Source organism: Schistocerca piceifrons, chromosome 2 (assembly GCF_021461385.2).
Source record: "Schistocerca piceifrons isolate TAMUIC-IGC-003096 chromosome 2, iqSchPice1.1, whole genome shotgun sequence".
Taxonomy (NCBI): domain Eukaryota; kingdom Metazoa; phylum Arthropoda; class Insecta; order Orthoptera; family Acrididae; genus Schistocerca; species Schistocerca piceifrons.
The window spans coordinates 484,581,391-484,600,910 of NC_060139.1; the positions used below are offsets into that span (position 1 = coordinate 484,581,391).

General features: G+C 38.2%; 1 protein-coding gene across 5 annotated transcripts in view; it reads left to right on the forward strand.

Moving 5' to 3' along the window:
- LOC124776738 (NAD-dependent protein deacylase sirtuin-5, mitochondrial-like) overlaps positions 1–19,520 on the forward strand; it is a 109,627-nt gene that overhangs the window by 84,056 nt on the left and 6,051 nt on the right. For all 5 annotated transcript variants that reach the window (XM_047251859.1, XM_047251862.1, XM_047251858.1 and 2 more), the window contains 2 exons: positions 3,256–3,398; positions 5,709–5,859. In XM_047251859.1, the coding sequence (XP_047107815.1) occupies positions 3,256–3,398; positions 5,709–5,859 (294 nt within the window). The remainder of the gene's footprint in view (positions 1–3,255; positions 3,399–5,708; positions 5,860–19,520) is intronic.

Consider the following 19,520-nt stretch of genomic DNA (forward strand, 5'->3'; position numbering starts at 1 on the left):
AAGTCACTGATTATTCAGTAAGCAGCAGCAATTTTTAGTGCAAATATTAAGTGACAATGTTTCATTTGTCATAAATATTTTTATTTCCTAACATCTGTTGTTTGTCATGCAAAATTTGAATAAAAACTAGGACTGATTCTTCAGTTAGAAACTTTGTATATGATACCAGAAATGACAGAGAATATACATTATTAGAATTTGCAAAGAAGAGTAACATGTTTGTCTGTTACATCTCCTTTCTGGAGAAAACAGTAATTAGATAATGGCCCACATGTGACAGTTATAAATTGTTATAAACCATACTTGAAGTGGCATTGTGGTTAACCCTGTGGATTCCCATTCAGAAAAAGCAGGCTTTAAATTATTTATCTAAAGATCCTGAATTGGATTTTTAAGGGTTCCCTGAAATCTAATAATGGATACACTGGGCTGTTTCCTGTGAGAATGAAATGACCCATTTCCTTCCTCATACTTTCTGTACCTGAGCTTGTGTTTCATATTTAATATCTTTGCCATTAATGCAGTCCTAAATCCCATCTTCCTTCCTTTTAGATTTTCAAGTGATTGTAGACAAGTAAGATGTAGAGTAAAAATGGATGCAAAGCTTGGGAGTTATTGTGAGCTAGTATTGAGAAGGAAGTGTGGTGATGATGTGTGGACACCAAGAAATGCAGGTGGAAGTCAGACAAGCACTGAGACAAGAATGTTGACCATCACCCATATTATTTAATACCAGTAAACCCCAGTTATTTAAAGAATTGGACTCCCATGTATAAAACAGTGTCAAGCCTCTTATCACTTTACAAATGAGTTAATGTGTTAAATATTTTATGTTAAGCATGTAAACATGAAAGCTTGGAAAAGGTTTGAAATTATGTTTAAAGTTTGTCGGAAGTCGCTAAGTGCTCTCACTCTCAAATGCAGGATGAATGTAGTCTGGGTAATTAGCGCGTCATGATCTGCGCTGCATCAAGACATATACACAGTTTCTAAATGTAACATCTGTCTTGCTGTGTTGGACTTCTAATATAAGATTGTACCTCTTAATGGGTAGATTATGATAGCATTTAAAAAATTTTCAATTCAGTCAATAATTAATATGAAATACTGAAAATCAAATCCTCGAAAGCCATTAGATAGGCAACCTGCAACTAGGACCAATGACTGTGCAACATGTTAGCTGTTTAGTAATATAGATACACATACAAAAAGCATTAGATGAAGTAGAGAAAATTTATAGATAGCAGGAGTTAAAGTTCATGGTCAGAAAACAGAAAGGTCACATTTAACAGGAGATGCAGCAATCTTGATTAATAGTGAGGACTATCAGCAGCAAATACTGCCTCAGATAGAAATAATTCTTGCAAGATATAATCTAAAACTAAATAAGACCAAAACTAAGGCATTAGTTACAAGTAAAGTAGGTCCTAGACTATCTGGCATAATGTGGTGGGATGTCGAGCCAGACAAATAAAAAGCCTGATAGACCCGAGTTCTACAATTCTCTCTTCTGACCCCATCTGTACCATTCAGCACACCCTTTTTTATACCAAAACCCAATTTTATTAACATTTTCTGACTTCTTACATAATACATGTTAGTTGTAATACTTTGTTATATATATACTGCACCCTTCAAAACTTGTTACAGGAAACATCCAATAATCTGCATCGTAAAGTATGAATGTATGATTACACATATGGGAAAAGCCAGACCTAACAAAAACAGATGAAAGTTACAGGTTTTAACCTTGGATAGATGACTGTTTCTCCTCTTCTGTGCTGCAATATCCCTCCACTTATGCAAACAGATGGCATCATTACGCAAACAGATGATATCATCTGGCATCACATTCTCCTGCTCGCTGATGTTGTGCAGCACTGTCTCAGTTGTCTTGAACCCTTCTGAATGTAGAACTGGATTTCTCATGTCATCTAAGTTTGTCTCCTTCTCTTCTGTTACTTGTCCCTAGCCACAATTTTCACAATTTCGTTTCGTTTTCAGTTACTTCATCATTTGCTATTCATTCTGCAATGTCCTCTGCACTGACATCTCACAGCCCGGTACATTTTTTAGCAACAAAATGATATCATCATTTCCATCTTTGACTTTGGTTTCACACATGGATTCAAAGTTAGAAGTCCATCTTCACGGTCTAAAAGAATCTTCCAAGACCTTACTAGTGACACATTCGGAATCTCTTCCCATGCTTCGAGCAACCAGCTTATTACATCTAACAAATCAGTCCTCTTCAGAATGATTACACTGTCTTCATTATTATCTAGCAAAAGACCAAGAACATTGTTTTACAGTAGTTAGTTAGTCAAAGAAGAAGACATTTTGTTGAAACATATGTAAAAGTGACCTTACAATGAAAGTTTTCGGATTTGCTCTGATATAGCAGAATTATTTTAAAAAGCTTTAGAATTAACTGGGATGTACTGAACTGAGTTTTGTTTTACGAGAAAGCTGTTATTGTCAAAAAGTTGGATTTTTTTCCATTCCGTTTGTAAGAGTATATGAACTAATACTTTTTATGCTGTAGAAGTCTCTTCAACAGCCATACTCTGGAGAGGATGTTGTTTGGAAAGGCTGCAAAGGTAATAAATTGCATAGAATGCTGTGTCGGGGTTCCTGCATAGTGTGCACAGCAGAAATATGTTTTTCATCCTGTTAATTACTTGTTTTTCTACATTGCTATTAGCCCAGATACCTCCTTCATTCCTATACTGAAATTAATATACTGAATGTAAGGTCACAGCTACAGAATGAGTAGAGAAGCCAGGAAGAATGTTGAAGTTGGAAATACTTGGACAAAATACTTAAATAAATAAGCCGTAATGAATTACAGAAAGGGCAACCTGCATATGTGAGTTTAGCAGAGGACACACACGTGTGTGTGTGTGTGTGTGTGTGTGTGTGTGTGTATTTTGCTATTAAAATTACTTTGTGACTGACAGAATACAGTGGCTGGGGGCCAGCATTGCCGGCACACAGCCAGCTATATTTCACAAACTATTGCACATTCCTACAAAATGAACAGCACAGCAAGCACGTGGCACTCGAAAAAGTATGATTGGATGACAGCTGACTCCTACCTCTTGACTCGATAAAACATCATTCACAAACTAATTTTAATCAGAGTTTAGCAATAAATGACTTACTGGCTAATTTTTCATTTGAAAGAGTGCTTCTTTCCTGTTCATAGGTTGATGTAGAGCCAATCTGTTACCACCTGATTTCATTAATGTTTAGGGCTCCAGACCCAGGTGCAGTCTCAGCAGACATTCCTGTCTCTGAATTGCCACACTGCAAATCAAATGGCTGTGGAGGACTTCTGCGACCTCATGTTGTCTGGTTTGGGGAGGGGTTAGATCCTGAAGTCTTGGTACAAGCTGGTATGTAAATTTGCATTTGGAAATTATAAATAAAAATACAGAGAGTCATCGTTGAGTTCAAATGGCCCAGAGAGTTTTCAAATCGTACAAAGGCCAAAATTTGATAAAACAATAGAGTCCATGTACTTTTTGTGTGTTTGAAAATATAACAATATCAGAATTGTGTATCAAAATATAAACATATTTATCAAACAACGGAAAATCCAGGATGGAATGTAACGATATTATGAGAAGGAAAGTTGCTACTAACCATATAGCGGAGAAGCTGAGTCGTAGATAGGCACAACAAAAATAAACTTTCACAATTAAAGCTTTTGGCCATTGGCCTTCATCAACAATGGACACACACACACACACACACAAACGCAACTCACACACACGACTGCAGTATCAGGCAACTGAAACCACACTGCAAGCAGCAGTTCCAGTGCATGATGGGAATGGCGACTGAGTGGGGGTAAGAAGGGAGAAGGGTACTGGGGCGGGGAGAGAGAGGGATAGTATGGTAGGGGTGGCAGACAGTGAGGTGCTGTGTATTAGACGGGGTGCAGGGTAGAGGTGGGGGGGGGGGGAAGTAGCAGAAAAGGAGAGAAATAAAAAGACTGGGTGTGGTGGTGGAATGACAGCTGTGTAGGACTGGGTGTGGTGGTGGAATGGCGGCTGTGTAGTGCTGGAAGGGAACAGGGAAGGGGTTGTATGGATGAGGACAGTGACTAATGAAGGTTGAGGCCAGGAGGGTTACGGGGATGCAGGATGTATTGCAGGGAAAGTTCCCATCTGTGCAGTTCAGAAAAGCTGGTGTTGGTGGGAGGGATCCATATGGCACAGGCCATGAAGCAGTCATTGAAATGAAGGATATCATGTTTGGCAGCAGGTCCAGCAACAGGTTGGTCCACTTGTTTCTTGGCGACAGTTTGTCGGTGGCCGTTCATGCAGACAGGTAGCTTGTTGATTGTCGTGCCTACATAGAATGCAGCCCAGTGGTTGCAGCTTAGCTTGTAGATCACATGACTGGTTTCACAGGTAGCCCAGCCTTTGATGGGATAGGTGATGTTAGTGACCAGACTGGAGTAGGTGTTGGTGGGAGGATGTATGGGGAAGGTCTTGCATCTAGGTCTGTTACAGGGGTATGAGGTAAGGGATTGGGAGCAGGGGTTGTGTAACGATGGATGAGTATATTGTGTAGGTTCGGTGGCCGACAGAATACCACTGTGGGAGGGGTGGGAAGGATAGTGGGCATGACATTTCTCAGTTCATCGCACGACGAGGGGTATTCGAAATGCTGAAGGAGAATGTAATTCAGTTGCTCCAGTCCTGGGTGGTACTGAGTTACGAGGAGAATGCTCCTCTGTGGCCAGACGGTGGGCCTTTGGGAGTTGGCGGGAGACTGGAAAGATAAGGCATGGGAGATTTGTTTTTGTACAAGATTGGGAGGATAATTACGGTCAGTGAAGGCTTCAGTGAGACCCTTAGTATATTTTGAGAGGGATTGCTTGTACCCTCGGTATGTTTCGAGAGGGCTCACTAAAATTTTTATCTATATAGTTTTATCAAAAGAAAAATTCAGTTAAGAAAAACTACTAAATTATGAGACAGAATAGCTAGTCAGTATTCAGCTTTAGGGGGCAAAATATTTAGTACTGCCGATAGACATGTATAAAGGCATATGACCCTACACTTGCTTTCAGAAAGCTTTTACTTGGATATGTGTCTATTGGCAGTACTAAATGTTTTTTCTCTCTGAAATTACTTACTAGCCGGCAGTTTTGTATAATAATTTAATATTTATGTAGGGTGTTTGTGGGTGGTGATGTCTTCAGTTCAGAGACCATCTTGATGGAGCTCCCCACTCCAGTCTATCCTGTACAAGCGTCTTCATCGCTGCATAACTACTGTGACCTAAATTAATATGCACCTGCTTATGGTATTCAGACCTTGATCTCCTTCCTCACTTTTTACTCCCTATACTTCCCTCCATTACCAAACTGACAATACCTTTTTTGATGCCCCAGGGTTTTTCCTGTCAACCAGCCTCATTTTAGTTGAATTTTGTCACAGATTTCTTTGCTCCCCAATTCGATTCAGTGCCTTCTCATTAGTTAATCGATCCACCCATTTCATCTTCAGCATTATTTTGTAGCACCACATTTAAAATGCCTATATTCTCTTATTATCTGAACTGAATTGTGCAGAAGTGAAAATTGGGTGATAAACATTGTTTGATATGGTATACTTACTTTTACTTTGATGTGTTGATCTTGAAATTTATAGTTCACAAGATACTATTTTAACTATTTTTTTGGTCAACAGGCTTACATTTGGATTCTTGTGACCTGTGTTTAGTAGTGGGTACATCTTCTGTTGTGTATCCGGCAGCAATGTTTGCTCCTCAGGTAGCAGCCAGAGGTGTACCTGTGGCAGAATTCAACCTAGAGGAAACTCCTGCCACAAATGAATTTCAGTAAGTATTGTTACAATATAACACAGGCCAGTCACTTAATTACGTCAAAGACCTCTTCTACATTTAAACTTTGCGGAATTGCATGGCAGTCTCTATGAATCTTTAAACAACACCTCAAGCTATAATGATGGATTCAGCTAGTGAATAGGGAGTGAGTATTTTATTGGGAGCTGAAGAATGTGTGGGTGTTGAAAGATCAGATCATGAGCACAGAAAGCTACTGTTTCGATGTTGCAAGTGAATGTACTGATGGAATGCTCTAAAATTGCCATACTTTGTGTCACTTGGTTCAGCTATTGATATTTAACTGTGTGTATGGAGCCATGGAGCCTTTCAACACTGTCCAGTTACTGTGCACCACAGATGTCAAATGACGCATAACTTCTCAAACATTTTCAGTAACTTGCCTTGGGCGGCCTTGAGACCAATTGGACAACTGGAAGGACATTTGTTGTTCAGATTCAGCACAATTTTTGTTCTATACAGGATGTATGCTTCTTTAGTGTCATGTTCATGAATCTGTTGCACATGGTGTGCACAGAGCACACAATTGGTTGTGGTGGTGTTGTGTGGTATTGAACCTATTGACACAGCAAATACTTGAGATTTGATGCCTATTGCAGAACACACAATTGTTTTGTTTTCCATTATCACAGTCACACTGTAGTCTAGGTGCATCTTCGAGTGTCTTACTCTTCCCGAATTTAAAATGGCATCCTCCAACACAGTAGTTCAACTAACCATCATACATTCAGTGCAACGATGGTTTGGTATTATGTCACCATTCCGAATGACTCAAATACTGCTACCTCTCAATCCTTGAGAATAGTATGGGATTTAATGACATTTAGATTTGTTCACTTGGTACTTTTTCCACTTACATATCAACATGCAGTGTGGTCAGTATGCCACAAAATCTTGATTAAGATATGTGTATGTGCAGCTTGAGACTTGTTTGTTTGAGATTATCTAGCTTTCCTAATCACCTGTTATGTTCATTGGCAAAAATATGTAAAGAAAGATTGCATGAGTCCATGAGAAAAGTAATGTTTGTCACTTGCATGGTAATTTTAAAAGTTTCAAAATCCAGATGTGATTAAAATGTTACTTTGTGAAGTTACATGAGTATAAAAACATCTTCAGTCAGAAAATGTGTAATTTACTAATGTGTTGAGAGATTTTTGAGTCCTGAGTTCAGGGCCGTCGAATTTTTAGTTACATTCCATTACTGTTGTCAAGTTCGTATACCAATGAATATTAAATAATTTATAGAGCGCAATAGTTATTACTTATAAGGATACAAAAATAAAAATAATATGCTAAACACTCAAAACCACTTAATGACAAATCACTGACTGCATTGTATTGCACATAATTTATAGAAAACAGCCTCCACCTGTAACTAAAAAACTTTTCTAGAAGAATTTGAAATTTACTTATTAACAGTCAGTTGATTGACATATTTTTTTAAAAAAAGTATCAGTCATGTTTTTCTGCAGTTTTACACATATGTTGCCACACATTTCCACCAACAGTACCGTCATCTACGTAGGCATGTTTGTAGTCTCTGAGACTGAAGGAACAAGTAAATATAATAAATCTTCTCTCTCTCTGTAATTTTTGCTATGTTGAGCATCTGTGAAAAATCTCTTCACACCTAGTCACCATCTGTTTATTTTAATATATCTCTGGCTTGTTTATGTACACTATGACTTATCTGTATGTTCATCTTGTGTGGACAGTGTTGTGGTTACTTGTTGAGAATGATTTACAATAGTGTGCAGAACTACATGAAGTTATGTTGAGTGTTTAATATATATATATTATTTTTATTAGTACAGCCATAAAGGTAATTACTGAACTGCTATGAAGTAAGACTTGCATAGTGGAGTAAAATTTTGATGCCTTCCCCTTGTAACACAAATGGCAGGCAAAGCAGGTCTCTACACAACAGTCGGGCGGAGTGCCAATAGAGGAGAACTACTGATATTGCACATAATATGGCTGCAAGACAGGGTTAATTGCTACACACTGTAAGAACTGTGTACTCAAGACACCAGTGCAACAGCTTGACATCATAGAGAGAGAAGTTAGCCATCATTGTGATGGCCACGCAGAGGGGAGTAAAAATGCATAAGTCTGACACAAAGACACCAGTCAGCTACAACTGGGGTGAGCACAGGAGCTAGCTGGGTGAGAAAAGTAGGTCAAGTGATGTCACTGTTGCTTAACAGTAACAAAGCATATGGCCAATCCTATATAAATGTTACTCTTGTTCTGGTGGGGAATGTACTTAGCTATCCAGCAAGGAGGTTGGACCTATGTCATGATATTTCCTGCTCGTTTAAGCCATCTATAATCTTTCTTGGAGCAGAAAGTCCAACCTGGGGGACATAGCTGCCATGAACTGCAGTGCTGCCATCTGGGTCAAGACTGATGGGGAACTGTGGGCATTATCGTCCAGCAGGCTTTCTGGTGGCCTAACCACCCCAGTGTGTCCAGTGAGCAGACAATCATCCATCATCATGGAGTTGTGCAGCTGCCACTGACACTTTTTGTTCCTCTCCTACATGTCATCTGTGGTACAATCACATGTGCTCTTTGTCACTCACTTTCTGGAGATGCTAGTAGCTGTGACTGGAGCGAGCGATACCATTCACACATTGTGTCTGCTGTCCCCATGACATCACTGGGTGCTGACATCGTGGTTCCGCCACTGCCGCAAGATGAAACTGGGAATGGCGCATTCCTGGCATGCAGTGTGCCACTGCAGCTTTGAGCAATAAATTTTTACTGTGTTAATGATGTGAAGGTTTTTCTATGTTCATTTTTTGTTCTCACAATGCAAGGTAGTAATGTGTGCTGCTTTGAATTGGAATGTGATAGTATCTCATCGCGTGCCAAATTAGCTCTTGCAAAGCCCAGGTATCAACATTGCCTTGCTGGTTAATAACAAAAACAATGAAATGTGACTGAAAAATGTGTTTATCTAAAAATAGACCATTAGGATCCAAAATGTTACTCTGCACTTTTAAACTGATTTTTTTGGTGACCTTCATTTATGACAGCCATTTATAATGACTATAGATAAAACCATGCACTCATTATGTAACTTCAGTCACTCACAAATAAAATTTCCATGCTGGAAGCACTACTCCAGTATGCAATAAATGTAGACATAATTTGCATTACTGAACATTGGCTGCGAAATGACGAAATAAAATTAACCTCAATCTCAGGATATAGATTAGCAAGTCATTTTAGCCGAGAGTTTTCCAAGCATGGTGGCTCTGCTATCTTTGTGAAAGAACAACTAAAGTTCTGTGATGTCAGTAAAAGTTATATTGAATCAATTGAAAAAGACTTGAGCTTTCCATTACTAAACTGCCAGGGCTTAATTTCATAGTTATTAACATATATATATATATATATAGAGCACCAAGTGGAAACCTGCCAGTCTTCATGAATAAACAAGAGGTTCTGCTAAACAGGATCAGTACACCAAATATGAAGATAGTGCTTTGTGGGGATTTCAATATTGATTTTTCAAAAGATAGCAGCACCAGAGATGCTTTGATAAATATGACCAACACATTCAATATGATCCCCACAACACACTGCCCAACAAGATTAACAGAATGCACAAATTCCATTATTGACCAAATATTCACCTCAGAAACAAATTACAGATTCACAAGCAAAATACTAAGCATGGGTTATAGTGATCATGAGGCATAGCTGCTGTGTATAGAAATGCCAACAAGTAGTAGCAGTTCCGAAAAAGTAGTTGAAAAAAGGAACCTTTTCTGAAGATAACATTAGAATTTTTAATCTCTTACTGGTGAAGGAAAACTGGGAAAGCATTGCCACTCAGAACAATGTTGATAGCATGTACATGAGTTTTCAGAGCATCTTTCTTCACTATTTTAATGTAGCATTTCCAAAAGTAGTAAAACCTAACAATAATAAGTAATGGGTAACTAAAGGCATAAAAATTTCCAGTGAGAGAAACAGATTTCTGCAGTACTATTGTAAGAAATATAGAGTAATGCAAGAATTTGCAGATTATTCAAAAGCCTACAAAAGAATCTACGGTAGAGTAGTCAAAGAGGCAAAAATTATGTGGAATGACAATTTAATAAGAAACTCATCTGAGAGCCATATGGAGAGTTATAAAGAAAGAAACTTTTAGTTCAGTGCTAAAGAAAAAGAATGTATCATTAACACTAGAAGGCTCAAAAGTCACAGACCCAAATTCAGTTGTGGAAAAATTCAATGAATACTTCACTTCACTGGCTGAAGACCTCATTGAAGTAAACTGTCAAGGACCAGTCCCAAGTTTCTCCAGCAAGTCAGTGATCTCGACTGCTTCTATGTATGCTTATGAAACAAACCCCAATGAAATTATAAGTAAAATTAAATCATTAAGCAATAAAATGTCAAGTCGTCTTGATGAAGTACCTGATTTCATATTAAAAGCATGTGCTCACCACATAGCAAACCCCTTGGCAAAAATTTTCAACCGCTCTTTAAAAACTGGTGTATTTCCATAAAATAGCAAAAGTTTCACCACTGCTAAAAAAAGTTTCTTCTGAAAAAATATCAAACTACTGACTCATGCCACAGTTAAGTTCCTTCTCAAAAATTCTAGAAAAACTCTTCTATGACAGGTTTTTTAAGTTTCATAAATAAATATCCACCTCTTACAGTACAACAATATGGTTTTAGAAAGTCTAAATCTAAACAGACAGCGATTTTCGAATTCTTAGACTGCATTTTAAAATCCCTTGATCAACATAAATTGGCTGCGGGTATTTTTCTAAATCTATCAAAAGCCTTTGACGTCCTGGACCATAACATTCTGCTCAAAAAATTAGAAAGACGAGGAGTAAGAGGTGTAGCACATAGCTAGTTATGTTCATGCCTAAAAAACCGCAGGCAGAAAGTATCACTTCAGTATGAATTCAACAAAATGAATAAAACAAAAAACAACTCCTTTCTTTTTAGTGAATTACCAATAAAATATGGCGTACCACAGGGCTCAATCTTAGGTCCACTACACTTCTTGATTTATGTGGACAACTTAGTTGAATATATGAGTCCCACAAAAACTATCCTGTTTGCTGATGACACCAGCATATTGCTCAATGGGTCCAGTCCAGAAACTTTGCAGTCCACAGCAGAAATTTCTATGAAAAGGCTGTCTGAGTGGTTCACAAAAAACAAACTCATTATAAATACTGAAAAAACTGTGTGTGTCAATTTTCATTTAATTCCTCTAACTAATCAAATGTCTATTCAAGCACAATTAAAAAATGATCGCCTAGAAAATGTGTCACAAAATTTTTGGGTCTATGAGTTCAGCAAGACTTAAAGTGGGACACACATATAAATAACTTGTCTAGAAAACTATCATCTGTGTGCTATAGCCTAAGAATTTTAAAGGCTAACAACAAGCAAAACAACAGTACTGCGGGCATACTATGGACAATTTCACTCACTAGTCTGATATGGGATCGTTTACTGGGGATACTCAACTCATAGTGTAAAGGTTTCTAGAATGCAAAAAAGAGCTCTAAGAATAATTCGTGACCTTAAAAATCTGGAGTCCTATAAATCCCATTTTACTGAGCTTGGTGTTCTAAATGTTCCAAGGTTATTCATTTATGAAACTATCTTGTTCACTAGGGACTACCTCCTCAAAACAGGCAAACTGTTACAGAACAAAAATGTACACAGAATGAGATTTTCACTCTACAGCGGAGTGTGCGCTGATATGAAAATTCATGGCCAATTAAAACTGTGTGCCGGACCGAGACTTGAACTCTGGATCTTTGCCTTTCACGTGCAAGTGCAGAAAGTATCACTTCAGTATGAACCCAAAAAAATGAATAAAACAAGAAACAACTCCTTTGTTCTTTGCTCCTGCTCCTGAACTACCCAAGCACGACTCATGACCCGTCCTCACAGCTTCAATTCTGCCAGTACCTCGTCTCATATCAGCGCACACTCCGCTGCAGTGTGAAAATCTCATTCTGGAAACATCCCCCAGGCTGTGGCTAAGCCATGTCTCCGCAATAGCCTTTCTTCCAGGTGCTAGTTCTGCATGGTTCGCAGAAGAGCTTCTGTGAAGTATGGAAAGTAGGAGACGAGGTAACGGCAGAATTGAAGCTGTGAGGATGGGTCGTGAGTCGTGCTTGGGTAGCTCAGATTGTAGAGCACTTGCCCACGAAAGGCAAAGGTCCCGAGTTCAAGTCTTGGTCCGGCACACAGTTTTAATCTGCCAGGAAGTTTCAAAAATGTACACAACTATAGTACCAGAGGGAAATCAAATGTACATCAAAAATATCACAGAACACCCACCTATCAGAGGAGCATAATTAACATTTGTGTAATAATACACAATAAGATACCAGGGGAAATAAAAAATGCTACTCATCCAATATTTAAAGCTAAACTAAAGGCATTTCTAATAAAGCACTGTTTCTATTCTGTCAGAGAATTTCTGAATACGTAACAAAATTAATTGTAATAGGTACATATTTTTAATTTGCCTACTATTTTGCTAATACTATATATTATTGTAACTTATCTTTGATGTGTCCTATATCAATTATACAATTTGTGCTGTATGATAAAACTGGACCAATAAAAAATCAAATCAAATTTTTAAATAGCAATTTTGTACCATTTTCTGTATGCAAGTATTGAACATGTCTGCTTGGCTAATTTGCTTCACTTGATTGTCACAGCAAAATATAACCAACTTCCCTACATGTTATAGACAAAGAAAGTGTCCTGGATTCTAGGATGTTGATTGACCTTGCACCCATGATCTTTCCTATGCCTGTAGTAAGGAGAATAACTACTGGCCAACGTGTAGTTCTCCCCTAGTTTCAGCAGGGGGTTAATATTGCTGCCCTGGATGAGCCAGATAGTTCTCAGTCAGCCAGATTTGATTAAAGACTACAAGGAGGATACATTTTGCTGTATTGAATTCAGTCATATTCAAAAGCACTTTGGAAGTTTTGGGCAATGACAAATCCAGCTCTACAAGGAGAAAGGACAATGATATACCTCTGTTTTTTTTCCATCAGCATCTGATAGCGGCAAAGAGCTGGATCCTATGCATCAGCGATGGTGACTGAAACTAAACATCCAGCAAGTGTCTGTGTAATGTCTTCACAAGTTATTTGAATACACCTTCCTAATAGCTTCCACTGTTTTAGTGCAACTCTTTGAATAATTTTTCATGTCCAGAAACGTCTGCCATGACAAGTTCTTGGCCTCTCATGTTGTTTCTTGTGCTTTTGCTGTCACAGCCTGTAAGGCTGCAAAGTTCTCTGCAGATGATGATTGTTATTATTTGAACCATCACAGAAATGTGCATTTGTCCCAATTTGCAGGCTGACACTTATTGCTCCACCATGGACCAGGCTGCCTATTAAGCTGTTTAAAGTGCTTTAATATGGCTGCGTCAGTGTCATAGTGGATCTGGCTTGTCATGTTCACCCAGTTGTGAATACTGTTTTAGTATTCAAAAACAGCCAGCTGGCTATATCATGAAAAGTTTTCTCTGCTCACCACTCATCTCGGTAGCTTCCCTTCAGGGAGTACTATAAATGTTAGAGTGAGAGGCCATTGGAAGTATGTTACCAAGCAGAATTAAATCTTCTGAAATATAGGGCTTGAAACAGTTCAACATCTGCTGCATGTGGGTCTATACCCTCACAACTCTTTAGTATCTGGTGTCTTAATGACTGGAGAAAAAGGTATATTAAATGCCAGAAATTGAAATGCTTTTAATTTCTTTTTGACCTCTATGTATGAGATTTGTCTAGTAACAGTTATTTCTTGTATTTTCTTTGCCTCTATAAATACAGGATGCCCCACAAAGGTGTTTACATTGTTTGAACTTTTAATAACGGATATAAGAAGATGGACTTCAGGACATGCCCAAAAGAACAGATACCATCTTCATATGGATAAGCCTCACTGGCCAAAGATCTTTTTCAGTGCGGAAGCACTCACGTTGCCTGAACTCTTACGGTAATCAGTAGATTGACTGCCACAAGTAATGAGTATAGTGGACAGGAGCACGACAAATGTAGTGTGTGGACAGTAAGTTGGGAATGTGGGTCTCACAGAGAGTGTGCCGGAGATAAGTCCCTGCACTCGCACTATCCTCTGTGTCCTCAGTGGCTCAGATGGATAAAGCATCTGCCATGTAAGCAGGAGATGCTGGGTTCAAGTCCCATTTGGGGCACACATTTTCAACTGTCCCCGTTGATATTTATCAATGCCTGTAAGCTGATAAATGGTCTGGATTTAACTGTAATTTCATTTAATAATTGAGGATGTATTAATGATGACCTTGATCCTGTTGTGATTATATGGTGCTCTCACAACCAGTGAATGTTTCTCTTGTGTGTACATTCAGTTGCCAGTAACTACATGTAAGTAACAAGATGGCTGAAAACTTGCCTTTGGAGCAAAGAAAGTGGGTTTTAAAGTGTTATTGGAAATGTGAAAACATGAAAGAAGTGCAGAGACAATTGCAAGCGAAGTTTAGTACTGTGCCAATTTCACATGTAACAAGAACGAAATTATGCAACAAATTTGAGGGGGAAGGAAGTGTGTATGATCTGAAAAAGGGACATTATGGCAGAAATGAAATAGTAGCAGACAAAATAAGGGTGGATGCAGTGGTACAAGCTTTCACAAAATTTCCAAAGAAGACCATATGGCAAGCTGTGCATGAATCAGGTGTAAGCAGAGCAAGTGTTCATCCCATTTTAAAGCAAGCAAGGTGGAAACCCTACATTTCTAGTTTGCTCTGCATGATGAATGAGTTTGATTTGGATGGGTACCATGGATGTTGTGAATGGATTTGTGATAATGAACAGTGGACTGATTTCATTGTTTGGTCTGGTGAGGCAATGTTTAAATCAAATGGAATAATCAATTTCCATAACTGTGTGTACTGAGCAAGAGAGGATCCCCATGCTACAGAAGAACAAACTGTTAATCTTCCTTGGTTGTCAGTGTGGTGTGGTATGTGCATCAGAGGACTTTTTTGAAGGAACAGTGGCAGGTTTAAAGTACCTTACCATGTTGCAGAAACAAATTTACCAGCTCTTCAACTGTACTCAGATGATGATTGCTTTTTTCAACAAGACAGTGCACAGTCATATTACTATTGTGACATGCGGCAATTCCTAGATGAAATATTTGTTGAGAGGTGCATAGGTCAATGAGGAAGTATTGTTTCCACCCAGATCTCTGAATCTAATGCCATTAAAGTATTTTCTGTGGGGAGGGGTACCATCTATGCCACAAAGTGATGTACACTGGATGATATGAGAGATGCAATTGTGACTGCCTGTAAATCTATTTCAACAGCAAACATAACACATCTAACAATCTGTTTCACAGTGTTGCACATGCTGTATTGCTGCCAATAGGGGACATTTTGAACATCTTCAACAGTAAAACATCAACAGTTATGTCATGATCATCTATGTGGCTTAAAAAATTCATAGTTTTTGCTACTTTTGTTTTTAAAGTTTTTAAAGTTTAAATAACGTAAACCACTTTGTGGGACAATCTGTACTTTGCAGTCCATAATCTAAACCATGTGGTTGCCACATATTTGTGGTGATGAATATAATGTTTCTGATCCATGAATTTCCGTTGGAGCTTGTTTGGCCTTACAAGGAAGAATGATGTACTCTATCTTTGACAGCTGAAACACCATAATGAGTTAGGCTCCTCTTAAGCAGACAATTCCAGTCTTAATATAATATACCCACACTGCAGAGCACAATAAGTATTAAAGCAGGTGTTTTCTCCAATACATCAATGTTTCCCTTCAGTATGTTGCTCACTTTGATCTCACATGCCGGCAACCAGTCAAATTATAAGTCTTTAATCTCATTTGTCCGCAGCTCGTGGTCTTACGGTAGCATTCTTGCTTCCCACGCATGGGGCCCCGGGTTCGATTCCCGGCGGGGTCAGGGATTTTTCCTGCCTCGTGATGACTGGGTGTTGTTGTGTCGTCTTCATCATCATCATTCATTCCCATTACGGTCGGAGGAAGGCAATGGCAAACCACCTCCACTAGGACCTTGCCTAGTACAGCAGTGCGGGTCTCCCGCATCGTCCCCTATGCTCCTCGGAGTATGGGACCTCATCATCATCAATGTCGTTTTAAGAGATTTCTTGAAACCTTTCCTCATATTTGATTGAATTACAACTGCTGCATATTCCTGCTGAACATTTCGTGGTTCAACATGTAAACTACCATTATGAAACTTTTTCACACATTTGAGTGTTTTGGTTAGTTTTTGTATTCTTTCCATACAGAATGGGAAACTCTCAAATGTTTCCCACTAATAAGTATATTGCCTTGAGCCATCCATCCAAGTGGTGCATTTCATATTTTGTTTTCTTTGTCTTTTTTAATTTGTTGCAGTTTGAGCAAAAAGCAAAACTTTCCTGCTGTGCCTTGTGATAGCCACTGAACTATGGTTGGAATTTGTGGTACTAGAGGAGTGGTAGCATTGATCAGTCCCCGGCTCATGCATACATGAAATCTGTTCCCAGCTTAGACCAGCAAACATTCTTTAGGTGCATGCTATTCACAGTGACACAGAAGGGTGTGGAGGCGTGTATGGCTTTATCAAAATATCATGGAGATTGCAAACATTACCACACTCCACTCCCACACACATTGAGTAATCAATCTAGCAGTCTAATATAAAAGTTAATTAAATTCTTGATACAGCATGAAAACAATTCATGTGAAGCATGAAAACAATTCATGTGATGCAAAAATTAAATTGTCCATTTCTGCCTGCATTACCCATAGTTAGAGAAGTAGCACACTCGTAAAAGGAACTGTGCTTTGGTAGATATAAGTTCTGTGTGCTAAATACATTTTAGCAATAACAACTTTATTTTAAAAATAAAATAAAATTGGATGTATATACACTGATAAGCCATAGCATTATGACCACTGTCCACCATGATGTTGGATGCTGCCTGTTGGTGTTGCGGACATGTGGCGCAGTAACGAAAGTAAGCAAGCAAAGCAGACACAGGTGGGGGATCACCCTAGCATAGATATGGGCTGCAAATGGGGAAATCCAATGAGGTAACGACTTTGACAAAGGGCAGATTATTATTATTATTATTATTATTATTATTATTAGGTATGCAGAGCCTGTGAATGACTCTTGAAAACAATAGAGCTGTCAAATGTTTGTGTGCTACTGTCATGAGCATCTACAGAAAGAGGTAGGACAGCGGAGCCACCACTAGGCGCTAAATGGTTGGATGTCCAAGACTCTTTACAGAACATGGGGTTTGGAGATTTGTCTGCTCTGTAAAGTAGCATAGATGGTGATATGTGGTGTCTCTGCCAAAAGAGCACAATGCTGGTGCATGTACAAGTGGTTTCTCTCTCTCTCTCTCTCTCTCTCTCTCTCACCTACTCTATTCCCTTAAAAGGCACAAAATGCGCATATTATACCTATAGATTTATTTATTCCTATTCAGGAATTCATCTATGGTATAGAAGAAATTGTCAAGGAGATACGATTTCAATTTATTTTTAAAAGCTTGCCGCTCTGGCAGAGTGGTTCTAGGCACTTCAGTCCGGAACTGAGCTGCTGCTATGGTTGTAGGTTCAAATCCTGCCTTGGGCATGGATGTGTGTGATGTCCTTAGGTTAGTTAGGTTTAAGTAGTTCTAAGTCTAGGGGACTGATGACCTCAGATGTTAAGTCCCATAGTGCTTAGAGCCATTTGAACCAATTTTTTATTTTTAAAACTGTCACTGTTGTCTGTAGACATTTTATTTCATCTGGTAATTTATCAAATAGTTTTACAGCAGCATATTTTACCTCTTTCTGTGCCAAAGATAAGTTAAGCAGAGGATAGTGTAAGTCTTTCTTTCTTCTGGTATTATAATCATGAATGTCACTGTTGTTTTTAAACTGGTCCATATTGTTGAGAACAATGTCATTACTGAATAAATGTACTGTGAGGCTGTTGTAAGAATTCCTAACCTTTAAAGAGATGCCTACAAGATGTGTGACTATGAGCCCCACACATTATTCTAACCACTTTCTTTTGAGCATTGAATACTTTTGCCTAAGTGTTGGGTTACCCCAAAATATTTTTCTGTGTGACATCAGAGTGTGAATGTATGCAAAGTATGATGGCTTGCTAATTTCTGTACCCTCAAAATTAGCAATTAATCTGATTGCAAAAGTTGCTGAACCCAGATGCTTTAGAAAATCCAAAATATGAATTTTTCAATTAAGATTCTCATCTATATGTACACCCAGCAACTTTGTATGCTCTACCCTGTGTTATATTTATTGAAGGATCTGTACTCCTTGCAGTAGAAAATTCAGTGTACTGTGTTTTTTTGAAGTTCAGAGCAAGCCCATTTCTAGAAAACCAATCAATAACTTTTCCAAGGACATTATTTGTATCATTTTCTATTGGAGTTTCTTTTACTGGATTTATAATGGTGCTTGTATCATTAACAAACATTGTCAGTTTAGCTTCTTGCTTCAGATAAGAAGGGAGATCATTCACATATATCAAGAACAGAGGGGGACCCATGATCGAACCCTGTGCAACACCTAATGTAATTTCACCCCAGTTAGATGAAGTGGGAAACTTTCTTAAATCACTCAAAGCATATAAAGAAACTTTTTGCTTCCTGTCCTGTAGGTATGACTTAAACCACTCATATGCTGTTCCATTTATATCATAGAATTGTAATTTCTGTAACATAATGTCATGGCTCACACAATGAAATGCTTTGGATAAGTCACAAGAAAATTCCTTTTGGTGACATTTTAGTGTTTAAAGACTCTGTTATGTGGGCAGTGAAGTTGTATATTGCTGTCTCAGTGGAACAGCATTTTTGAAATCCAAACTGTGATTTACTAAGTATCTCATTACTGCTGAGATGGCTAACCACTCTTGAGTACATTACTTTCTCAACAATTTTTGAAAATGCTGTGAGCAAGGATACTGGCCAGTAATTATTGGCATCTGTGGTGTCCCCTTTTTTGTAGATAGTGTTGACAATGGCATATTTTAACCTGTCTGGGAAAATACCTTGAGTTCTTGATGCATTAAAGATGACACTTCGAACATCAGCTGTAACTGCTTGTTAGAGATGTCATCTACTCCAACAGAACATTTATTTTTCAAAGATTTAATGATTTTCCTTATTTCATAAGAGGTTGTTAAATTAAAATTAATCTGACTAGGATTTTGCAAAACTGACTCTTCGGTGTACTGCTTGGCTTTTTCTTTTGAACTATTCTCACCAATTTTTTTCACCCACAAATAAGAAATGGTTGTTAAATACGTTAGCTACTTGTGTACTATTGGTTAAGATGGTCTCATTCTCTTTAATAGTAATACTACCTCCCAGTGGTTACTTTTCCTGTGTCTCATCTAACAACATTCCATACTGGTTTGATTTTATTGCCCAAGTTGCTAATTTCATCACTAATATTTTAATTTTCTGACAACTTTTCTCAGTATGTTAGAATAATTTTTATAGTATAAAATTACTTCTGGGTCTTTACTAATTCTTGCTGCCTCATACAATTTTCTTTTCCTTTCTGAAGA